Source organism: Ailuropoda melanoleuca, chromosome 4 (genome assembly GCF_002007445.2).
Source record: "Ailuropoda melanoleuca isolate Jingjing chromosome 4, ASM200744v2, whole genome shotgun sequence".
Taxonomy (NCBI): Eukaryota; Metazoa; Chordata; class Mammalia; order Carnivora; family Ursidae; genus Ailuropoda; species Ailuropoda melanoleuca.
Window position 1 is genome coordinate 97,321,756 of NC_048221.1, and position 25,724 is coordinate 97,347,479.

Genomic DNA, 25,724 nt, shown 5'->3' on the forward strand with positions numbered 1-25,724 from the left:
TCCCAACTGAGCTGAGAGCCCTGGGCACAGCTGTAACTCACCAGGCACAGCGGAGATGTTTAATTCTCAAGGGGGACAGCAGTACTCAACACCGGCCACAAACCACTGGAGCTCCCAGCTCAAGGCTGTTCACGTCAACACTGCACCATGTTACAGTACTTCAGAAGACAGAATCTGTGCAGCTGGGTTACCAGACGTTGCTCTTGTTAAAGGCAAATGGAGAACAGCCTTGGAAATCCCCTGAGCAGGCAAAACCAGTTTCATCCTACAAGCCAAGCTTAATTCAGCTTATTTTGCAAGATTGCTCTAACCTGGGCCTTTTTTGTTGTTGTTGTTTACACCTCCGAAATCATAAGCAAAACAAGAACTGTTTCCCAAGGTTGACATGAGGTCACCACTGACCAATTTACTATCATTTAAGAAAATTCTAGGGGCGCCTGGGTGGCTCAGTCGTTAAGCGTCTGCCTTCCGCTCAGGGCGTGATCCCAGAGCCCTGGGATCGAGCCCCACATCGGGCTCCTCTGCTGGGGGCCTGCTTCTTCCTCTCCTACTCCCCCTGTTCCCTCTCTTGCTGGCTGTCTCTCTGTCAAATAAATAAAATCTTTAAAAAAAAAATCTAATATAACCAATGGCTGAATAAAGTCCCTGTTTTACCTATATAAACTGTTTATAATGATATATACCTGAGGGGCACCTAGCTGACTCAGTCAGAAGAGTGTGCCGACTCGATCTCGGGATTGTGAGTTTGAGCCCCACGATGGGTATAGACATTACGAAAATAAACTTAAAAAAAATAACAGGATACACCTGAGCCTCGTTCCATGTTTTGGCTTAAGTGCTCCCAGTTCACAAACTATTTTTACTAATTACTACTTTGGTGATTCACTGTTTTTACTTCTGTTACTTCTGAACTTTCAATGTGGTGATAAAAAGCAAGTACCCCGTGAAATTCCATGTGGAACAGAAAATGAGTGATAGTGTCCAATCTTATTCCAAGGTTCGGTAAGTTGCTCAGTGGCCGAGAGATACAAACATCCCAATTAGTAATTATAACTTAAAAAAAAATACACATTAAAAAACATCCTTAACATTTAAGTAATCTCTACACCCAACATGGGGCTCGAACTCACAACTTTGAGATCAAGAGTCACACGCTCTTCTGGGTGAGCCAGCCAGGCACTCCTATGTATTATTTTTAAATATTTGGACATAAATGGTTAGTAAATGGTGCTAAGTATTTCTTCAGGTCTAGGGGGTGCCCTTTAAAAATTTCTAAAAAACTAAGTTCTCTGTTAAGAAAAGAACAGAGAGTTTGTTCATTGAAAAATGCAGAATATTCCAGACATACTTGGGCTTATTTTTAAGTAATCTCTACACCCAACGTGGGGCTCGAGCTTACAACCCTGAGATGAAGTCACACACACTACAGACTGAGCCAGCCAGGTGCCCCCATTTGAACTTCTTAAAGCTAAAGAGAAATATGTAGGGAAACCACTTCCTTACTGTACTCAAATTTTCCGAAACACATCTAGGATTTTTAAATCATCAAAGACCAATACAGATCATTAAATTCCATAAACATCTGCCTGGTAGGGCGGCCAGCCTTCGTGGTTTGCCAGGACTCGGGGGTTTTTCAAGATGCAGGACACCCAGTGCTGGAATCGGAGAAGTCCCCAGCAAACCAGGACAAGTTGGTCACTCTACTGCCTTCACTGAAAACGACCCGAACATTTTGGTTAGAGGCCTCATTTAGAGCAGAATGACCAGTCTTGAATTTCACCTCCGTTATGCCGTTTCTATAAGAAGCAAAATGTGAAGTGCAGTGATTCTCAGAATTGGTTGTGCATTAGAATCCTATCAGGAGCTTCGTAAAACATCCCTACTGTCCCATCGTATTCTGATATGGAGACTTCTTTAAAGAACTGACGTTAAGACTTCCGACTCAGGCACTCCCGAGGTTTAACATTAGCCTCATCACCTACCCCCGTGCCCCTTGGGCCTCACTGCTTACCTCTCTGAGCGACCTCGTTTGTAAAAGGGAGAAGCACTGATCTCACGAGCTTCTGTGAGCAAGAGACACAAAATGCCTCGCACAGTGTCTGCAACATTGCAGCCCTTCGAATGGGGCAGAGACTAGCCTAGCCTGGAAAACTGAATTTAAATGTATCGTTTTTCTTTTTCTAATTGGAAAAACCTAACAGTTTGAATGCTGTGCAGTATATAAAAGACTCAGGGAGTTATTTCTTTTAAGCAGTTGTCCTACCACAACGCTAAAGGGAAATTTTTAAAACAACACACACGAGCAAAATGATAGAGTAGGCAGAGTCAAGGTCTTGCCCTCCCACAGAAACATTAAAAAACAAGCAGGAATGGTCAAAAACAACTTTTTCAGAACTCAAGAACACAATCACGTTGATAACAACCAAGCAAACACGGGATTTAAAAAAAAAAAAAAAAGGCAACTTTACAATGGCAGGAAGTCACCAAAATAGCAACACAGGTCATTCCAGACTTTGCACCTCTTTACGAGAATTAACAAGGACGCATGGAGAAGACACCACTGAAAGACCCTAGACCACAGCCGTGAGGCTGAGGCTAAGGCACCCCCCCTCCGCCCCCACCACAGAGACCAAGACAGACTGCGATCAAAGAGGACGCAGAGTAGCTACAGATTCACCACGTTGCCCCCTGCGCTCGGCGAGGCAGCACCCCAGCAAGAGGTCTTCCCGTGTCTACGGTTCCCCCAGTGGAAGAGAGAACACAGGGGACCAGCTGGCATCGCCCGGAACACTGGGTCACTTCGTGGGAGTCCCCCCAGCCTTACCTTGCAGGAGAAGCCAGCTCGGAGTACCCACGAGCGGCCGGAGAGCGCGGCAGCCCCGCTGCTCGTCTTCGGAGCAGAGTCTAGGGGGCAAGTCGGCTTGAATCACGACCACAAACAACCTACGTGTCCGAACATAGAACGAATTCCCCTCCTCCACCCCGGCAGAGAAGCTGATTTATAACACCACTGGGCCTAGCTCCTGGCCCCTCCTGACCAGAAAGCCTGACTGGAAACACCTGAGGGGACACTTAGGGCTGGCGTTCCTGCGTCATCCGGGCAGCTCCGTCACGGGCCCAGTCACTGCCGAGAAGCTTCTGGCTCATCTTAGTTGAGAAACTAACCGGGAACATCTGGGAGGCTGCTTGGCGTTAGATCTCCTACTCTGCCCGGGCAGGGAAGCTGGTTGATAGCCCTTCCCACTGCTGAATGCAGCTCCTGAATCCCGCCTGCCCAGAAAGCTTGGCTGGAACACCGGGAAAGCACCATAGCCTGACAACACTTAAATGGAGACTCTGGCAGGGTCCGCCGGCCCCATGTGGCCAGGGAATCCAGTGTACAGTCTTATCTGATTTAGGTCCCCAAATAAGTTACTGTGAAAGGACCTGGGACCTGTTCTGCTGCCCTGTGAGGACAGGGAAATTAATTCATAATCCTACCTCCTGCTGAGTATAGCACAGTATAGCACCTAGCAACCCTGTCTCCTAACCCTGACCAAAGAACCCAGGTGACCAGAGAACCTAGGCAGAGTTCATCCTACAGCCTTGCTTCACCAAATAAGCCAGCAGTCCTATCCGACTATTCTCAGCCAGCACATCCCACCCCCACCTCAGAGCTCCAGTAGTGGCCTCACCCCAAAACAGACCCTTATAGCAAGTCCCACCTGCTCAAGGATGTTACCAGATAACAAGTCCAAACACCCAAACTGAGAAGACTAGTGAAGAATTTTCTCTGCCAAAGCAATCTTACAAAGTCTGGAAGAAAGACTGCTTACTCAAATGTACAGATACCAACAGAAAGAATCAAGGATTACAAAATATCAGATAAACTTGACACCACCAAAGGAGACAAGTAAAACCTACTAACTGACCTAAAGAAATTGAGGTCTATGAACTGAACTCAGAATAATCCTTTTAAAGAAATTCAGGGAACTAAAAGAACACACAGACAACTAAAGGAAGTAGGAAAACAATGCATAAACAAAATGAGTAGTTCAACAAAGAAAGGCCAAACAGGAATCTTAGAGCTGAAAAATACAGTGATTGAACTGAAGAATTCAATGGGAGCTTCAAAAGCAGACTCGACCATGTGAAAGAATCAGTGACCCTGAAGACAGAACATTTGAAATTATCTACTCGGAAGAGCAAAAAAGCAAAAAGAATGAAAAAGAGTGAAGAAAGTCTACAGGGCTTGTGGGATACAATCAAAAGAAACAATATCTGTATTATGGGAATTCCAGAAAAAAGAAAAAGGGATAAAAAAGTATAGTTGACCTTTTAGCAATGCAGGGGTTAGGGATGCCAACCCCTATGCAGTTGAAAATCCACATAAAACTTTCAGCTCCCCCAAAACGTAACTACGTAACAGCCTACTACTGACTGGAAGCCTTACTGATAACATAACTAGTCAATTAACACATACTTTGTATGCTACATGCATTTAATACATATACTGTATTCTTCCAATAAAGTAAGCTAGAGAAGATAAAATGTTATTACAAAAAGTGTAAGGAAAATACATTTACAGTACTGTACTATATAAAAAAGAAAAATCCAGACAAGTGGACTTGCACAGTTGAAAGCTGTGTTGTTCAAGATCAACTGTACATTTAAGGTAATTATGGCTGAAAATTTCCAAAACCTTGAGAAAAATGGACATCCAGATCCATGAAGACCAAAAGACCCCAAACAGGTTGAATCTAAATAAAACTATATTGAGACACATTATAAATTATCAAAAGTCAAAGACTATATATGGCAAGTCAACAGCTAACATTCAATGGTGAAAGGCTGAAAGCTTTCCCTCTAAGATTAGGAACAAGGCAAATGTGCCCACTCTCACAACTCCTGTTCAACACAGTACTGGAAGTCCTAGTCAGAGCAATCAGGCAAGAAAAAGAAATAAAGGCATCAGGATTGAGAAGGAAGAAGTAAAATTGGTTTTATTTGCAAATGACATGACTTTATATGTATAAAATCCTAAAGACTCCCCCCCCCAAAAACTGTTAAATCTAACCAATGAATTCAATGAAGTTGCAGGAAACAAAATTAATATATAAAAATCAGTAGTGTTTCTATAACATAACAATGATTAACTGAAAATCAATGAAGAAAACAATCCCATTTACAATAGCATCAAAAACAATGCAAGTACTTAATAAATTTAACCAGAAGATGAAAACTCTCTACATTGAAAACTATGAGACATTGATGAAAGAAATCAAAGAAGACACAAATACATGGAACTGTATCTCATGTTCACAGATTGGAGAAATTAATATTGTTAAAATGCCCGAATTTCCCAAAACCATCTTTGAATTACATGCAATTCCCATCAAGATTCCAATGGCATTTTTTACAGAAGAAAAAAAAATCCTAAATTTACATGGGCAATAAGACACCAAAAAACCAAAGCAATCAAAACAGTATGGTCCTGGCATAAAAACAGACACACAGACCAATGGAACACAACTGAAAACCCAGAAATAAACCCATGCATATACAAGCAACTAACACATGACAAGACAGCCAAGAATACTCAGTGGAGAAAAGATAGTCTCTCAATAAATGATGCTGGAAAATTTGCATATTCATATATAAAAGGATAAAAATAGACCTCTTTCACCATTCACAAAATTAACTTGAAATGGATTAAAGACTTAAATGTAAGACTGGAAACCATAAAACTCCTGGAAGAAAACACAGGAAAAGAGATTTTTGACATGGGTCTTGGCAATGATCTTTTGGATGACACCTGAAGTTCAAGGAAAAACAAAAAATAAATAAGTGGGACTATGTCAAACTAAAAAGCTTCTGCCCAGCAAAAGAAACAATCAGCAAAACGAAAAGACAACCTACAGAATCGGAAAATAATATTTGCAAACCATATATCTGACAAGGGGTTAATATTCAAAATATGAAAGAACTCCTCCAACTCAATAGCAAAACATGTGATCCAATTAAAACTGGGCAAAAACCCTAAAAGACATTTTTTTCCAAAGAAAAAATAAGAATGGCCAACAGGTACATGAAAATCATTATTAGCTCAAAATCACTACTCATTAGGGAAATGCAAATCAAGAGAATGAGCTACCTCCTCCCAGCTGTCAGAACAGCATCATCGAAGGGACGTGAGAAAACAAATGCCTGTGAGGATGTGGAGAAGAGGGAACCCTGGTGCACTGCTGGGCGGGGGGGGGGNGGGGGGGGGGGGGGGGGGGGGGGGGGGCTTGTAAACACGTACAGCCCCTATGAAAACAGTATGGGGTTTCCTCAAAAACTTAAAAATAAATTACCCTAAGATCCAGCATTTCCACTTCTGGCATATATGTATCTGAAGGAAACAAAAATACTGTCAAAGAATTACCTCCACCCCCACATTCACAGAAGCATTATCTACAATAGCCAAGACACAGAAACAAACCAAGTGTCCGGTGGCAGATGAATGGATAAAGAAATTGTGTTATGTTTGTATGTACACACACACACACACACACACACCACACAGAATATTATATTATTCAGCCACAAAAAGGATTTCCTGCCATTTGTGTCAATAAGGATGGAACTTGAAGAGTATTATGCTAAGTGAAGAAGTCAGAGAAAGACAAATACTGTATCTTACTTAAAAGTGGACGTGAAATAAATACTCATAAAGAGATCAGATTCATGGTTACCAAAGGCAGGGGATGGGGAGGGATGGGGAAATTTGATGAAGGTGATCAAATGTACAATCTTCCTGTTTTAAGATACATGAGTACTGATGTAATAATGTACAACACAAGGGCTATAAACACTAAAGTATGGTACATCTGAAACTTGTTAAGAGAGAAGATGCTAAAACTTCTCATCACAAGGAGAAAAATCCATTTTTTCCTTTTTTTGGGGTATATGTATGAAAGGACTGATATTAACTAAATTTATTGTGGTAATTATTTCACAATATATGAAAATCATATCATTACACTGTACACCTTAAGCTTACATAGTGCCGTATGTCAACTGTATTTCAATAAAACTGGAAGAAAATAAAATGATAGGAAAGCTTTGTGGCATTTTTACTCGCCCTTTTGATGTGGCAGCAGACTTGAAAATGGCAGCTGTATTCTCAGTGTTAGACTTTGGTCCCTATTTCTGGAGGGAACAGAACAACCTTACTCACAAATTATGGCTTTTATCTATTGTAGCCTGCCTGTGGGTACCTGCAGGACTGAAGCAAAGCACTCACCTGTGTTGCCTAACTTGAAACTCAGTCCAGAAAAGCAGCAGGGATTGCTCAAAAACGAGTGTAAGGCAAACCAACAACGCACAGATGCCTGGGTGAAAAGATTACAGTTGCACAATGTATCACCTCAGGCCTGGGAGAAAAAGCTGGGGGGAAGAGAGCTACTTTGGGGAATTAGACTATTCAAAAGCATATACAGGGAAATATAGAAAGCCACACATATGTCAAGGGCAAGATGCATGCTCAGAAAAGACCTGAGAAGACCCTAAGCTTTCAACTCAGGTTGTTGGACTTAGTGCAAGCCTGGTAAGTGCTCAGGGAGTAACCCAGAAAAGAGACAATTGGCAAAGACTGGGAGAAGTATTTGTCTAGCTCCCGGCTTTCAAGGAAAACTATCTAAACACAAGAGACAAGACTTCAATGATTACACATAATAAGGAATTAAAGCTTTGCAAAAATAGTTTGGAAATATCAGTAAATAAATGGACTACAGTCCAATAATCATAATAAAAGAAACTCTGGGAAAGGAGAGGGGATATCTGATTTCCAGAATCACATTATAATATTTAAATGTCCAGTTTTCAACAACAACAAAAAAGTCACAAGACATTCAGACACACTGGAAAGTATGGCCATCAAAGAAACAAAATAATAGAAAACATCCCTGGAGAACCACAGATATTGGAATTAAGAGAGAAAAACTTTAAAACAACTGTCTTAAATATGCTCAAAGAGCTAAAGGGAACCATGGACAAGCAATTGAAAGAAACCAGAAAAGGGATATACCAACAAAATGAGAATATCCATAAATACACAGAAATTATAAAAATGAACCAAATTCTCAGGCTAGAAAGTATAATAATTGAAATTAAAAGTTTACTAGTGGAGTTCAACAGTGAATTGGAGCAGACAGAAAATCGAATCAGCAAACTTGAAAACAGGATAATTACAATGACCAAGTCTGAGGACCGGTGAGAGCAGACACCCTTGGTTTGCTTAATATTTCACCCTGAAGTATGATGTTAAGCGTAGATGTTCTTTTGCAGATGCTCTTTATCAGACTGAGGAATTTATACTCCCGGGGTTTGTATTGTGAGAGGATGTCGAATTTTGTCCAATTCATGTCCTATAATCATTGAGATGATAGTTTTCCTCTTTTACTCTGTTCATAGGTGAATCATACTGATTGGACATTCTAATGTTAAACCTTGCCCTTCTAGAAGAAAACTTATTTAGTCAAGATGTATTATCATCCTTATTATACACTGCTAGTGTTTGCTCATGTTTGAAGGACTTTTTTTCCTATGTTCATGAAGGATATTGGTTGTAATTCTATCTTTTTCAGGTTTTGTGTCACATATGGTATATTTGGTATATCTACATAAACACTTTGTCACAGGCCTAAGAAATGCAAAAATCAATTGTTCTGAGGTGTTTATTCATGGCCATTTTTGGGTTCCTAACAACCATCATGAATAAGTTTTAAGTCACCTTTCTGATTCTGTAAAAACTTCATTCTTTATGTGAACAAAATGCTAAAAAATCCAGGGAGAGAATTGAGATAGGAGATGAATTTCTAACTCAAAATTTTGCTCTTGCTAGTTGTTCCTCCCCTTCATTCCATCCATCCCACAGTCACAGGGGAAAAAGAAAAAATCTGCACTGGGGATTAAATTAAAAGCAAGTTTCACACGTTTTTGAATATCCTCAATTAGAGTATATGATGGATAAAAATCTTGAGGTTCAAACTCCACATAGAATGAAGTCCAGTATAATGAAATGTAGTTAAACTATTGGGAGTTTAAATCAATTAGTAGTTTTGAAAGCAGTTCTAATAAATATTTTCCATCCTATGAAAAATCTCTCTCCCCAAATTAAAAACGTAGGCAACACATCCAACACATCTTTAATTAAAAATGCAGAAGCCTTAGGGAAATTTCCAAATACACATTTTATTAATAAAAATTAAAAATTTCATATGCAACAAAGATCTGTCACTTATGTTAACACACACGTTTGTGTAAGTAAAGGTCTGAAAGGATAACATTAAAATGAAAAGAGCAGTTACCTCTGGGACAGTAATTGTGCAGGAATGCTAAATATCTCTCAGTAATGGTTTGAATTTTCTAGAAGATCCTATTCCTATATAATTTGTGTAACTAAAAGAAAATTTCAACTGTTCCTACTAGTGAATCACAAGTCTTCACTGCAGTAGAAATAATCTGTTAAAATATACACAGCTTCAAAACTAGAGGTGATAATGGCAGAAGCCACATGCTCAAATCCTATATAATCAAATTTTTCCTGATTATCTTTGGGGCAATAATTAACAAAATACATATTCAGGGTTGCTCTTGAGTTACTTAAATAGATTTAAGAAAAGATTTCTCGAAATGAGAGTTTACTAGTAACTTTTTCAATTTTTTTTGATTACACAAATATTTTATCAGGGTTATCACCTGTTCTGAGTATTTAAATACCTGTTTCCTAACAAAATAGGAACTTCCCTAACAAGTACGGCCTTAGCACACTAAAACATCATATACAAAATTAAAATAAAAATGGCAATGAGGACATTATAACATAGGCAAAACATCAATATCTTTATAAAGTTCTGACAAATCCATAAGATGAATGGGTTATTTAAAAAACCAAGTACTTACTCTCTAATAGCCAAAATGAATAATTAAAATAATGCAAATTTAGATGTAAAAAATCTTGAGTTAAAAATAGTACCTATGGTGTGGTGGGGGGGGGTGGGGGGAGTTCACTGGCCTGTTACACTTGTGTTGGCAAAATACGTTGGTACAGATTTTTTTTAAAAGCTTTTGTTTGTCAGAGCACGAGGAGGGGGAGCGGCCAGGAGAGGAAGAAGCAGGCTCCCAGCCAAGCAAGGAGCCAGATGCAGGACTCAATCCCAGGACTCTGGGATCATGACCTGAGCTGAAGGCAGATGCTTATTAACCTTCTGAGCCACCCAGGCGTCCCTGGTACAGATTTCTGAAGGTACAATTTGACAATCAGTAGTTATCAAAAGCCTTAAGGTACCTTTACTCAGTTAACACTTAGCAAGTAATTCATTCCAATTAAGATTTCCATTTTAACTTATTTGTAAACAGATAGTTAAAATGAAGATAACAGATGTTTTTATGGTGCAGTTCAGAAGACTCACCAAGCCCAACCAGCAAGGTTTCTCCAATTTCTCTTCAACTGGAAAAGTGAAAAGAATCAAAGCGAGTATGTTAAACAGTTAGTGCACCCCTGTGCTTAATTTCTGCAACCACCACAGGGGGGCAGGCTTTCATGATACCAGAAGGTAAAATAAGAGGAAGGGAATGGAAGGATGGAGTCCCGCTCCACCCAGCCCCCAAGCAAAGGAGGCAAGTGTGATTATGTGAAAATCTCATATTAGTACTTTCCTGTAGTTTGTTCAAACTTCTCTAACTACTGATTTCAGATGGTCTAGGTGATACTCTTCTATGAAGGATTCTGCTTGATTCAAAGCTTTTATTTTCACCAGAATAGGAATTATTTCTTTGACTTCATCCCTGAAAAACAAACAAAAAAAATGTTTGAGAGCATAGTGAATCATCAGTTGTTAAACAAAAATTTTAAGGCAATATCTAGAACAGCATAAAATATTCAGATGTTACCTTTTCCATACAGCACTCATATATAGGTTACTAGGGGATGTATGCTGGCAAATTTTAATGTGAATGATTGTAAAAAGCAGTTAAATCTATCATTAAAAAACTGAGTTATGGTGTGGGGCTATCAGCTTGTAAGGACTATTATGGTGGGAGCCTCTATGGGAATATTTACCCACAGAAATGCTACAAATCTGTGATTTTAAAAAAATTTTTAAACTTTTGGAAGTGGTTTACCAGAACACCACTGTACATTTAGTGGTGTTAATGAAACATCCAAAACAGATTCTAGCTATTGCTGGGTAAACAGCAGGCTGCAGACCTGTACTTAACAATTGTTGAGATTTTGAAATGGCCAGGAAAATGAAAAACACGCTTAATAAGAGGCTTTTGATTTATAGTTTCCTAAACTCTCCTGTGTGATAGTTTTCTGGAAATGCTTATTTTGGAAGAGACTTACATTTAAGAATATGAATTATTAGGCATGAGGTGTGAGTATAAAATAGTGATTCCAAAGATAGAACATAAAAAGATCTACTAATTTCATAGTGGAAGTCTTCATAGACTTTTAAAAACAGAGGGAAAGTACAAATCTTTCTAAAAATTGCTGCGTGTAAAACAGAATCCTTGAAATATGCTTATGGAGATACAAATATGCAAAATTACCTGAATTCACTTCCAGATAATTTATATGCAAACTGCAACAAAAACTGGATGAAGTTTTCTAGCTGGGGAATAGATGTTCTCATGGCAGAGTTTTGGAACCATTTTTCTGGTAAATATGCTGCTATCTGTTAATTAAAACACAAGGTCAAGTTTTTAATAACGAGTTACTTAAGGCCTTTTGCTCCTTTACGGTTATGGTAGAATAAATTTTGAGAATTTTTGTCAAAGTTTATACTTCTTAAAAAATAGTATTTTAATGCCAAGAGCTTAAAATAGACTATTCTTTGAGTACTCTCTAGGGGTATTTGTAATACTTTCTATACGCAGTGTTACTGAGCCATTAAATCTGTACAAATGCAATTTACACTAAACACTAGAAATGCCTAGATGCAAAACACAGTCAACTTAAATATAAAATATATACATTTAGTATTTCATACTAAGAAATTGGGTGACCTAGCATATGATCTACATAAACAAATTATAGTTAAGGAATCAAGTAGATGAATGGAAGATACACAGAATAAAAAAAATTATGGTTTTGATCTTTTAATATGCTGCTTCAGGTGTTCTTGGCAGCATACAGAGGCTGTTGCATTCAATTTTTCTTTGGGGGGGGAACACCAAAGGTAATATGCTAAAGGTAATATGATTTTGGGGACAGTTTTGGTAAAAACAAAAAAAATGAGAGAATGGGAGGAAGGAAAATCCTGAGATCATACTCTTCAAAGAAATTCTTGGACAAATAGATAGGTTATCCTACAGTTAAGATCAGTACCTCTCAAAGTAAAAAGTTGGGAAAAATATACCACAAAGTAAAAAGTTGGGAAAAATATACCACACATACATTGTAAAGTATGTTAAAGTTCTGGAATGTACTCTTTTGAAAACAGTTGAAGAAAAAGATTTATCCTCTTCTTTAATCACCTATCTCTTCTTTAAGGTTTAAAAACCCAGCCCTTACCGGACTGAAATTTAAAGTTATTTGCACATGCTTTTCTCTTGCTTTGTATCACGTATCTCAATAAAATTTTCATAGAACTACCTAGCTTTCCCATAAATGATCCCAGAATTGAAAGCCACACTGTCTTGGCATGGTTTTTTCTTTTCTAAGATTTATTTATTCATTGGGAACTTGGGTGGCTCAGTTGGTTAAGCGACTGCCTTCGGCCCAGGTCATGATCCTGGAGTCCCAGGATGGAGTCCCGCATGGGGCTCCCTTCTATCAGGGAGTCTGCTTCTCTCTCTGACCCTCACCCCTTCATGTTCTCACTCTCAAATAAATAAAAGCTTAAATTTATTCATTTGAGAGAGAGCAAGCACACCATGTGTGTGAGTGGAGTGTGGGGCAGTGTAGAGGGAAAGAACCCCAAGCAGGCTCCTCGCTCAGCAGGGAGCCCAATGCGGGGCTCCATCTCAGTACCCTGAGATCATGACCTGAGCCAAACCAAGAGTAGGCCACTCAACCACCTGAGCCACCCAGGTGCTCCCTGGCATGGCTTTCTAGCCACAAGCTGCGGAGAGAATGTCCTCCTACTTTTCTACTTCTGATAGTAGACTCATGGTCAAAGGGGACTAAACTGAACCTGAAATATAGAGGATGGGCAATGAATTCAATTTTTGGGAGATAATGTAGTTTAAAACTACATGATATAAAAACCATAGACCAAAAAATTGTGACGGGTTAGGAATTGCTATCTAATGTCTTATGTTGTTTTTAAATTTATAAACATTTTTCCATATTCTTTTATCTGATGAATAGACAATGTTTTTGGATATTTAGGTTGTTTCCAACTATTATAAATGCTACAATAATATTCTTTGTACTTAAACTCTGACAAAGAAACAAGCCCCAAATAGGGTCATTTTCTCCTTACAACAGCAAATTCAAGGCATGTCACTTTTTTTTTTTCTATTTTTTTTTTAATGTTTTTTTATTATATTATGTCAGTCACCATACAGTACATCCCCGGTTTCCGATGTAAAGTTTGATGATTCATTAGTCGCGTATAACAATCAGTGAACTTTTTAACCATCTCGAGTTTCTGGAAGCGCACTATAGTGAGGTCGTCTGCATGATAAAAACCATGCCATTCTCCTCTCCTCAATAAGACCTTCTGCCGGCCTGAAATAATCCTTTTCTTCTAATAGCTTTCTTGTCTCACCTTCTTTCTTATGAAAGCCTTCCATTTTGTACAACTCCTGATAGGATCTCTCTACTTGCTAGATGGAATGCTGCCTGATTCACGGATCCTTAATAAAGCTACTTAGATCTCAAATTTACTCACTGAATTTTTTTTTTTTCTGTTGTGCAATTCTTTTTTTTTTAATTTTATTTTATTATATTGTGTTAATCACCATACAGTACATCCCCAGATTCCGATGTAAAGTTTGATGCTTCATTAGTTGCGTATGACACCCAGTGCACCATGCAATACGTGCCCTCCCTACTACCCATCACCAGGCTATCCCCTTCCCCCACCCCCTCCCCTCTGAAGTCCTCAGTTTGCCTCTCACAGTCCATAGTCTCTCATGTTTCATTCCCCCCTCTGATTACCCCCCTTTTCTTTATCCCTTTCTTCCCCTACCGATCCTCCTAGTTCTTATGTTCCATAGATGAGAGAAATCATATGATAATTGTCTTTCTCTGCTTGACTTATTTCACTTAGCATTATCTCCTCCAGTGCCGTCCATGTTGCAGCAAATGTTGAGAATTCGTTCTTTCTGATAGCTGAGTAATATTCCATTGTATATATGGACCACAGCTTCTTAATCCAGTCATCTGTTGAAGGGCATCTCGGCTCCTTCCATGATTTGGCTATTGTGGACAATGCAGCTATGAACATTGGGGTGCATATGGCCCTTCTCTTTACTACGTCTGTATCTTTGGGGTAAACACCCAGTAGTGCAATGGCTGGGTCATAGGGTAGTTCAATTTTTAACTTTTTAAGGGACCTCCACACTGTTTTCCAGAGTGGCTGTACCAACTTGCATTCCCACCAACAATGTAGGAGGGATCCCCTTTCTCCACATCCTCTCCAACAATTGTTGTTTCTTGCCTTGTCTATCTTTGCCATTCTAACTGGCGTAAGGTGGTATCTCAGTGTGGTTTTGATTTGAATTTCCCTGATGGCTAATGATTTTGAACATTTTTTCATGTGTCTGTTAGCCATTTGTATGTCTTCATTGGAAAAGTGTCTGTTCATATCTTCTGCCCATTTTATGATTTGTTTATTTGTTTCTCGTGTATTGAGTTTGAGAAGTTCTTTGTAGATCTTGGATACCAGTCCTTTATCTGTGGTGTCCTTTGCAAATATATTCTCCCATTCCGTGGGCTGTCTCTTAGTTTTTTTGACTGTTTCCTTGGCTGTGCAGAAGCTCTTTATCCTGATAAAGTCCCATAAGTTCATTTTATCTTTTATTTCTCTTGCCTTTGGAGATGTGTCGTGAAAAAGGTTGCTCTGGCCGATGTCATAGAAGTTGTTGCCTATGTTCTCCTCTAGAATTTTGATGGATTCCTGTCTCACATTGAGGTCTTTCATCCATTTGGAGTTTATTTTTGTGTATGGTGTGAGAGAGTGGTCAAGTTTCATTCTTTTGCATGTAGCTGTCCAATTTTCCCAGCACCATTTATTGAAGAGACTGTCTTTTTTCCACCGGATGTTTTTTCCTGCTTTATCAAAGATTAGTTGCCCAAAGAGCCGAGGGTCCATTTCTGGGTTCTCTATTCTGTTCCATTGGTCGATGTGTCTGTTTTTGTGCCAGTACCATGCTGTCTTTGTGATCACAGCTTTGTAGTACAGCTCGAAATCCGGCATTGTGATGCCCCCAGCTTTGTTTTTCCTTTTCAACAGTTCCTTGGAGATTCGGGGCCTTTTCTGGTTCCATACAAATTTAAGGACTATTTGTTCCAGTTCTTTGAAAAATGTCCTCGGTATTTTGATCGGGATAGCATTGAAAGTGTAGATTGCTCTGGGTAGTATGGACATTTTAACTATGTTAATTCTTCCAATCCATGAGCATGGAATATTTTTCCATCTTTTTATGTCTTCCTCAATATCTTTCAAAAGTGATCTATAGTTTCTAGCATATAGGTCCTTTACGTCTCTGGTTAAGTTAATTCCAAGGTAACGCATGGTTTTTGGTGTTATTGTAAATGGGATGGATTCCCTAATTTCTCTTTCTTCAGTCTCGTTATTCGTGTATAGAAATGCAACTGATTTCTGGGCATTGATTTTGTATCCTGCCACCTTACTGAATTGTTCTATAACTTCTAATAGTTTGGGAGTGGATTCCTTTGGGTTTTCCATATAGAGTATCATGTCATCTGCAAAGAGAGACAGTTTGACTTCTTCTTTGCCGATTTGGATACCTTTGATCCCTTTTTGTCTTCTGATTGCTGTTGCAAGGACTTCTAGTACTATGTTGAATAATAGTGGCGAGAGTGGGCATCCTTGTCGTGTTCCTGATCTTAAGGGAAAGGCTTCCAGCTTTTCCCCATTGAGAATAATGCTTGCAGTAGGCTTTTCATAGATGGCTTTTATGAGATTGAGAAATGTACCCTCTATTCCTACACTCTGAAGGGTTTTAATCAGGAAAGGATGCTGTATTTTGTCAAATGCTTTTTCTGCATCAATTGAGAGGATCATATGGTTCTTGAGTCTTTTCTTGTTGATATGATGTATCACATTGATTGATTTGCGAGTGTTGAACCATGCTTGCATCCCAGGTATGAATCCCACTTGGTCATGATGGATAATCCTTTTAATGTACTGTTGGATTCTATTAGCAAGGATCTTGTTGAGGATTTTGGCATCCATATTCATTAGAGAAATCGGTCTGTAATTCTCCTTTTTGAGGGGGTCTTTGCCTGGTTTGGGGATCAAGGTAATATTAGCCTCATAGAATGAGTTTGGTAGCTTTCCTTCTGTTTCTATTTTTTGAAATAGCTTTAGGAGAATAGGTATTATTTCTTCTTTGAATGTTTGGTAGAATTCCCCAGGAAAACCGTCTGGGCCTGGAGTTTTATTATTTGGAAGGTTGTTTATCACTGACTCAATTTCTTCATAGTTAATTGGCCTATTTAAGAAATCTATTTCTTCCTGTTTCAGTCTTGGTAGTTTATAGGTTTCCAGGAAGGCCTCCATCTCTTCCAGATTGTTTAGTTTTTTGGCATATAGCTGTTGATAAAAGTTTCTAATAATCCTTGCAATTTCAATGGTGCTGGTCGTGACCTCTCCCTTTTCAGTCATAATTTTAATAATCTCAGTCCTTTCTCTTTGTTTTTGGACAAGTTTTGCCAGTGGTCTATCAATTTTATGGATTCTCTCAAAGAACCAGCTTCTAGTCCTGTTGATCTGCTCTACTGTGGTTCTGGTCTCTAATTCATTGATTTCTGCTCTAATCTTGGTCAACTCCTTCCTTGTCAGTGGGTTAGGCCTGTCCCTCTGTTGCTGTTCCAGTTTCTTGAGGTGAGAATATAGAAACTGCATTTTAGATTTTTCTATTCTTTTGAGTGAGGCTTGGATGGCTATGTATTTCCCCCTTAGGACTGCCTTTGCAGTATCCCATAGGTTTTGGACCGTTGTGTATTCATTCTCGTTGGTCTCCATAAATTGTTTAATTTGTTTTTTGATTTCCTGGTTTATCGAGTCATTCTTGAGCAGGATGGTTCTTAGCCTCCAAGTGTTTGAGTTTCTTCCAGGTTTTTCCTTGTGGTTGAGTTCCAATTTCAGAGCGTTGTGGTCTGAGAATATGCAGGGGATAATTTCAATCTTTTGGTATTGGCTGAGACCTGTTTTGTGTCCCAGAGCATGATCTATTCTTGAGAATGTTCCATGGGCATTTGAATAGAATGAGTATTCTTTGGTTCTGGGGTGTAGTGTTCTATATATATCTATGAGGTCCAACTCGTCGAGTATGGCATTCAAAGCCTTTGATTCTTTGCTTAGTTTTTGCCAGGGTGTTCTGTCTATTTCTGATAGTGGGGTGTTGAGGTCCCCTACTATTACTGTGTTCTTATCTATATGTCTCTTTATTTTGGTTAAGAGTTGGCTTGTGTATCTTGCTGCTCCCCTGTTGGGGGCATATATATTAATAATTGTCATATCCACTTGTTGAATACTTCCTTTAAGAATAATATAGTGCCCTTCTGTATCTCTCTCTATGGCCTCTAGTTTAAAATCCAGTCTATCTGATATGAGAATTGCTACTCCAGCTTTCTTTTGAGGTCCATTTGCGTGGAAGATGGTACTCCATCCCCTTACTCTAAGTCTGAATGCATCTTTGGGTTCAAAATGAGTCTCTTGTAGACAGCAAATGGATGGGTCATGTCTTTTTATCCAATCTGCAACCCTGTGGCGTTTTATGGGAGAGTTTAAGCCATTTAGATTGATAGAGATTATTGACAGATATGATTTTAATGATGCCATTTCTCTTTAAAGTCTTTGTATCGGTTGTGACTTGCTGCTCTGTATCACTCTTGGGGCCTTTTTACCTTTATAGAGCCCCCCTTAATATCTCCTGTAGGGCTGGTTTCGTGGTTACGAAATTGGTTAATGATTGGCGATTTTGGAACGTCTTTATTTCTCCATCAATTCTGAATGACAGCTTTGCTGGATAAAGGATCCTTGGCTGCATGTTTTTCTCTGAAAGAGCTTTAAAAATGCCCCCCCAAGCCTTTCTCTCATTCCAGGTCTCTGTAGACAGGTCTGACGTAATCCTGATACCTTTGCCTTGGTACGTGAGAAATTTCTTTGCCCTGGCCGCTTTCAATACTGTATCCTTGGATCTAATATTTGCGAATTGCACTATGACATGCCGTGGCGTAGGTTTGTCCTGGTTGAGCTTGGATGGGGTCCTCTCTGCCTCTTGGACACGAATGCTTGTTTCCCTTGCTAGATTAGGGAAGTTTTCAGCTACAATTTGTTCAAATATCTCTTCTAGACCTCTGTTTTTCTCCACCCCTTCAGGGATGCCGATGATTCTGACATTGGATCGTTTCATAGAGTCAGTAATCTCCCGTAATCTACATTCGTGGGCGTGGATTTTTTTAAGACCAGCTTCTATTTTCGTTTTTTCTTCTACTAACCCATCCTCCAATTCGCTAACGCGTTCCTCTGCCTCGGTGACCCTGGCCGTCAGAGCCTCTAGTTTTGACTGTATTTGGCCCATAGAATTTTTAATTTCTGTCAGATTCGCTCTCATTTCTGCCCTTAGGGATTCTATATTCTCAGCAACGCTTTCTCTGATGCTTTTTTCAAGTTTACTCATCATCTTGACCATTGTTGCTCTGAATTCCATTTCTGATAATTGGGATACATCCATATGTATTAATTCTGTGGCCGAGGCCAATTCTGTGGCAGAGGCCACAGACTCATTATCTTTTCTTTGCTGGGGGGGACTTCTCCTTCTCGTCATTCTGATGAAGAGAGATTGCAGGGTTGTCCAGAGCCCAAGTGTTGACTGGGACCCAGGCCGTGCGCCCTTGTTTTATAGAGATCTTAGGGATGTGGGCTTCTTCCTTAAAGAGTTTATTTATTTATTTGAGAGAGAGAGAGACAGTCAGCAAGAAAGGGAACCCAAGCAGAGGAGTGGGAGAGGAAGAAGCAGGTTCCCGGTGGAGAAGCCCGATGAGGGACTCCTTTCCGGAACGTTGTAAACACACCCTAATCCGAAGACAGGTGCTTGGTGACTGCGCCACTCAGGCGCTCCGGGTTGTGGGCTTCTTGATTTTTCAGCCTGCCTTCTGGGGGAGGGGCCTGCCTGCCGGTACTCAGAAAACCCTGTTTGGGTAGAGTCTCTGTGTCCCTTGCGAGGGGGGATGGGGATGGGCACCCTGTGAGCCGGTATTTCCGGGCTTTTGTTCTCTGGCGGCTTTCCCTGGCGGTTTGCTATGCCTCTTCTGAGAGAGCAGCAGCGGCTGAAATTCAGCCTCTGTCTCAGAACAGAGGGATCGCGGATCGTTCTCCACTGATGTTCTGGCCACTTTAACTCTGTTTCTGTTGGTGCTGCTCAACCCTGCAGCATCCCGGGCTGTGCGCCCCACACCCGGCGTCCCAGCCCTCACTTCCAGGGCCGGCACGTCTCTGTCCTTTGTGTTTCCAACCCCGCCCGCCGCCAGCCGCCCCGCGCGGGCTCCCGGAGCTCCCCGTCTCAGTCTGGTGTCTCACGGGTGCTGACCGCGAGTCCGCCTGCTCCCCCGTGCAGGTGGCCCTCCAGCCGCCAGCCGCCCCGCGGACGCTCCCGGAGCTCCCGGTCTCAGCCTCGATCCAGTGAGCACACCGGAGCTCCGGAGCTCCGTGAGATGCTTGGTGGTGCACGCTCCCGGCTCACGGACTCAGTCTGCCGTTTCCAGAGTGCGGGTCCGCGGTCCGCCCGCTCCCCGGTGCAGGTGGCCCGCCAGCCGCCCTGCGCGCGCGCTCCTGGAGCTCGCGTTCTAAGTCTGTTGTCTCGCGGGTGCCGTCCGCGAGTCCGCCTGCTCCCCCGTGCAGGTGGCCCGCCAACCGCCAGCCGTCCCGCGTGCGCTCCCGGAGCTCCCTTCTCAGCCTGCTGTCTCAAGCGTGCGGGTCCGCGGTCTGTCCGCTCCCCCTTGCAGGTGGCTACCGCTTCCCGGCGCCCTGACACGGCGGCTCCCTCCCCCTTCTGTTTAGCTTCCGATATCTGTGCGCGGTTTCACGGCTCCCCGCTTCGTACCTCGATACTCAGCGCTGGAGATGTTCATTTGTAGAGATCCAGATGTATCTTCCTGCGTCTCAGGCTGATTCCGTGGATATTCCTGCTGGTCTGGTACCTATCCAGCTCAACTCAGGGGACCGGCTGAAAAAGGGGTCCCCTACTCCTCCGCCATCTTAACCTCCCCCCCCGAATTTTCTTTTCTAACAAATCTACATGTGCATCTCTGATTTTTATCTTAGGATAAATTCCTTGAAGTAAAATTGCTAAGTCAAGGGGTATGAACTTTAAAGGTTTGTAGCCATCATGCCCAAACTCTCTGGAGTTCTATCCCTCATTCCATCAGCAAAGACTGTTTTTCAGAACCCCGGCACCACCCATTCTAGGTGCCCCCGAAATAAGTGCTATTGTTTCCTCATGCTTATGACAAGAATTAGGAAATAACAGCAAACCCCCCCGCCCCGCAAAACAAAAAAACTGGCCAGCATAACAGGTACAATAATATTCTTACTATATTATTTTGCATTTCTGATTACTAGTACTGTTAATCTTTTCCACGTGTTTAGAAATAATTTTTACATTTTTTTTTGAATTTCCTGTTGCATGTCTTTTGTCCACATTTAACTGTAATATCTGAATTGTTTACTAACTTTAAAGAGCTTTTTAGGAATGTGGATATTAATCTTTTTTTTTTTTTTTTTAAAGATTTTATTTATTTATTTGACAGAGCTAGAGACAGCCAGCGAGAGAGGGAACACAAGCCGGGGGAGTGGGAGAGGAAGAAGCAGGCTCACAGCAGAGGAGCCTGATGTGGGACTCGATCCCATAACACGCCCTGAGCCGAAGGCAGACACTTAACCGCTGTGCCACCCAGGCGCCCCAAGGAATGTGGATATTAATCTTTATATGGCTTATTACTTTTATTTCTCAGTTTTTCAACTCCCTTTCAACTTTTCATTACAGAAAATTTCACACCAACAGAAGGAATAAGTATGGTAACCAATGAACCTATCTTCCAGTTTTAACAATGATCAAATAATCTTAATACCTATTAAATGTTTTTTCATTCACTGAAGTTTTATACTTTCATCAAGTCGCTTACTTTTTTTCATCATTTCTTCTCTTGTAAAGTTCAAAAGGACTCCCTTACCATAAGATACATTTTCCTCTTAGTATTTTAGTTTCATTTTTATACCTTATATGAAATTTATACTGGTATTTAGTCGAAGTTGAGACTTTAACATTCTTTTTGTAAAGAGTTAACCAGCTGGCCCAGCACCATTTATTAAATATTTCTTTTCCCTGCTGGTGATAATGCAAACCAGTATACTAATTCTTAAATACTGAGGGGTTGGTTGCTTTTGGGTTTCTAGTCTATTAAACTGATTTTTTGAGTACCACCATTTTAATTATTCTGTTACAAAATAGACTTAAAAAAAAGTTTAAAGTAATCTCTATACCCAATGTCATGACCCTGAGATCAAAAGTCACATGCTCTACCAAGACAGCCAGGGGCCCCACAAAACAGACTTTAATGTAATTTTAAAAAATGATAAAATTACACTGACCTGTTTGCACTTTTTAACAACCTCTGGCCCAGGTATGGCATTAAGAAGAGCTATAATAAGGTAACGATTTAGCAGCTTCCCTAGTCCTAGTTCTTGCAAGGTGTCATCTGGGAGGAGTCCATTCCAAAGAAGAATATTGCGGAAGAGCTAAAATAAAGTATCAAATGAGTATGTAGCTGTTTCTCTAAAGGAAAACTGCATAAGCCTCCAACAAACATAAAACGTTGGTCAAACTCTTTAGAACTCATTAGAAGTATCAATTTTACAATCAATAGAAAACATTTCTGAACAAATACCTAATTCTTTCCAACCTCCATTTATTTGCTCATCTTATTTTTTAGGACTATCACCCAAAATCCATCTTTTTCAGATGGAGCCTTTTCAGATCAATAATCCTCCTCCTCAATTCACACTCCCAGAGTCTGGAACCATCCGGGTGCAAGCCCATAGGACCCAAGGATTCAGGAAGGACTGCCGTTAAAGCCAGTGCCACTGTTACTAATGTGTGAGCCTGAGAAACCGTCATTGCTCTGATATATAAGATTAAAAAATATGACATTCTAATAAAACTAATATTGGTTGCCCTTCCTTCCTCTAAATCCGTATCTTTGTGAATTTTATAGTCTTTTCCATTTTCTTTCCAGTTCTGTATTTATTACTCTAACATGCAATGGTTTTCTACACTGTGTGTCATTATTGTTGTTCCCTCTTCCTGGAAAGTGTTTCTCCCTGACTCAACCACATAACAAATATGGATTCACCCTATTAACTAAGTCTGCCGAGGTCACCCAAAACCTAATTGTCAAATCCAGTAAACATTTTCAGTCTTTCTCCTAATTCTTTTGGGTGGCATTTAATACTTTGTCTTCACTCTTTTTCCATGATGCCACCCTCTTGTGACCAGTCTAAGTTTCACAATAAATTCTAATGCTTCTTTGAAGACTTCACTTTCTCTGCCTGCCTCTTATGTGTTTCCCAAGGTTGTACTCTTAGCCTTCTTCTCATGCTTCACCCCATCTCCTCAGAGGTGGTCATTCGTGACCATGGTTCCAAATATTGCCTACATGTGGCTGACTCCCAAATCTCCAACTCAGATCTGTCCCCTGTAATTCAGACTTATAGATCTAGTATTTTTCCCCATAGATATGTTCAATTCACCCTCTGAAACAGACCTTTATCATTCCTTCAAACCTGTTCTTCCTGTATCCTTTCCAATGCCCTCAAAGAATGTCACTGTAAGTTACCAAGTTGCCAAAGTCAGAAACTTGGCTAAAACCCTACTCTTCAGATGCAATTATAATTCAGTCATCAAGTCCTTTCAATGCTTCATCCTAAGTATCTTCTGAACCCAACTTTTTACCATTCCTCCCTATTACCACTGACTTAGCAATGACTTCATCCTTTATCTTTTAGACTAGCGCTTGGCCAACTATAGCTTGTGGGTTAAATCTACCTTGCTGCCTGGTTTTGCAGAGCCGGTAAACTAAGAATGGTTTCTATATTTTGAAATGATTGGGGGGAAAATAAAGGTAAAAGGATATTTTGTAACATGTGAAAGTCAGGACACTGAAATTTCAATGTCCATAAGTAAAGTTTTACCAAAACACAACCATGCTCATTTGTTTACATATTATTTATAGCTACAAAGGCAGAGAGCTGAACAGTTCTGTAGACATTCAAAGCAGAAAATATTCACTATCTGGTCCTTTACAGAAGTTTGATAATCTCTGCTCTACAGTATATCAGATTTAAAATAAATTTATTTTTGTAGTTTTCTGCTTACCTTTACACCTGACCAGAATTGCCTTTCTTGGAACTTTGAATGCGGTGATGTTTTGTTTTCTACAGTGCTAATTTGAAACCGAGAGAGGACAAAATGCAAACTGTTAATCTTTCAGAACCAGAGTTCAAAAAATTCTTTTTTTTAAACAACCGAATTAAACCATAACATGTTGACAGAATGTAAATGTAGTGCTCTGATGATATCAAAGTTACATGTACACTTTGATCCAAGCACCCCATTTCTGAGAATGCCTTCTGGAGGTGTAGCTGCACCTGTACTGGATGGTAGGTCTATAAAATTATTCACAGCACTGTTGGTAATGGTTTACCACTCACATGCCCACCAGTTACAGTACATTATATGAAAGCATATTATGCAGCTTAAAAAATGAGGAAACTACTCTTGTGATGACATCTCAAAGATGTACTAAGGCAAAGTACCGTACAAGATAATGGTTACAAACGTACTTCCTCTGCTATAGAACGGGGGTGGGGGAATAAGATTATGGCGTACAGAAGTATTCTAATTGCATGAGGAAATTATGGAAAGGTAAAAAAATTACTAACAGTGATTATTATGGCATGCAGGTACGTGTATGGAGGAGGAAGGGCAAAAACTGGATGGAGGGCAGGAGTGGGAGGGAGTAAGATCCCATTTTAAATATAAATTAAAAAATACATACTCTTACCTTTGAACCATATGAATAATTTCTTATTTAAATATTATACAACAAAACTTAACAGGACATATTTTTACATTCAGATATCGCTTCACAATTTCAATTAGCCAGAAAGCTTAGAAGTTCCTTTCTTCTCTCTTCACGAAAGCTCTCCTACCCTGTGAACACTCACTGGATAGCTTTAGTTCATGATCCAGAACTATACTGATGCCTTCTTAGCAAATGTATAAATATGCATCAAATACTACTTGCTTCATGATACTGTATATAGAACCCTGAAGATTCCACCAAAACTACCAGAACTGATAAGTGAATTCAGTAGTCACAAGATACAAAATTAATACACAGAAATTTGTTGCATTTCTATACACTAATAATGAAGTAGCAAAAAGAGAAATTAAAAAATCCCATTTATAACTGTACTAAAAAGAATAAAATATCTAGAAATAAACTTAACCAAGGAGGTGAAAGACCTACACTCTACAAACTATAAAACATGGATGAAAAACTGAAGACAGACAACACAAAACACATGGAAAGTTAATTCCATTCTCATGGATTAGCAGATCCAATACTGTTAAAATGTCCACACTACCCAAAGCAATCCAAAGATTTAATGCAATCCCTATCAAAATACCAACAGCATTTTTCACAGAACTAGGACAAATAATATTAAAATTTGTATGCAACAGAAAACTCCAAACAGTCAAACCAATCATGAGAAGGAAGAACAAGGCTGGGGGTATCACAATTCCAGATTTCAAGATATACTACAAAGCTGTAGTCAGAATAGTATGAAACTGGCACAAAAATAGACACCTATATCAATGGAACAGAATAAAGAACCAGAAATAAACCCATACTTATTACGTCAACTGATCCTACAATAAAAAAAGGCAAGAATATTCAAAGGGGAAAAGACAGTCTCTTCAACAAATGGTGCTGGAAAACTGGACCACTTCTTACACCACACATAAAAATAAACTCAAAATGGATTAAAGACCTAAATGTGAGACCTGAACCCTTAAGAACCCTAGAAGAGAGCACAAGCAGTAATTTCTTTTGGCAACAGCCGTAGCAACATTTTCCATCTAGAAAAATGTCTCCTCAGGCAAGGAAAACAAAAACAAAAAAACCCCTACTTGTTTCCTAAAGTAAATCCACCATTCACAGATAGTTTCTAGCTTTCTTTTTTAATTTAATTTAATTTTATTTTATTATATTATATTATGTTAATCACCATACAGGACATCCCCAGATTCCGATGTAAAGTTTGATGCTTCATTAGTTGCGTATAACACCCAGTGCACCATGCAATACGTGCCCTCCTTACTACCCATCACCAGTCTATCCCATTCCCCCACCCCCTCCCCTCTGAAGTCTTCAGTTTGTTTCTCATAGTCCATAGTCTCTCATGTTTCATTCCCCCTTCTGATTACCCCCC

At 39.9% G+C, this 25,724-nt stretch overlaps 1 protein-coding gene across 2 annotated transcripts in view; it reads right to left on the bottom strand.

Annotated features, from left to right (window-relative positions):
• Positions 1 to 9,196: 9,196 nt before the first annotated feature.
• GCFC2 (GC-rich sequence DNA-binding factor 2) overlaps positions 9,197 to 25,724 on the bottom strand; it is a 61,528-nt gene continuing 45,000 nt past the window's right edge. Inside the window, exons 14-17 of one of the 2 annotated variants that reach the window (XM_034659434.1) lie at positions 23,602 to 23,668; positions 21,819 to 21,965; positions 11,578 to 11,702; positions 9,197 to 10,812 (exon numbers count right to left, since the gene is read on the bottom strand). In XM_034659434.1, coding sequence (XP_034515325.1) covers positions 10,695 to 10,812; positions 11,578 to 11,702; positions 21,819 to 21,965; positions 23,602 to 23,668 — 457 coding nt within the window. In that variant the 3' untranslated portion in view covers positions 9,197 to 10,694. Of the gene's footprint in view, positions 10,813 to 11,577; positions 11,703 to 21,818; positions 21,966 to 23,601; positions 23,669 to 25,724 lie in introns of those variants that run through there. The other variant, XR_004624976.1, reaches the window with a different exon arrangement.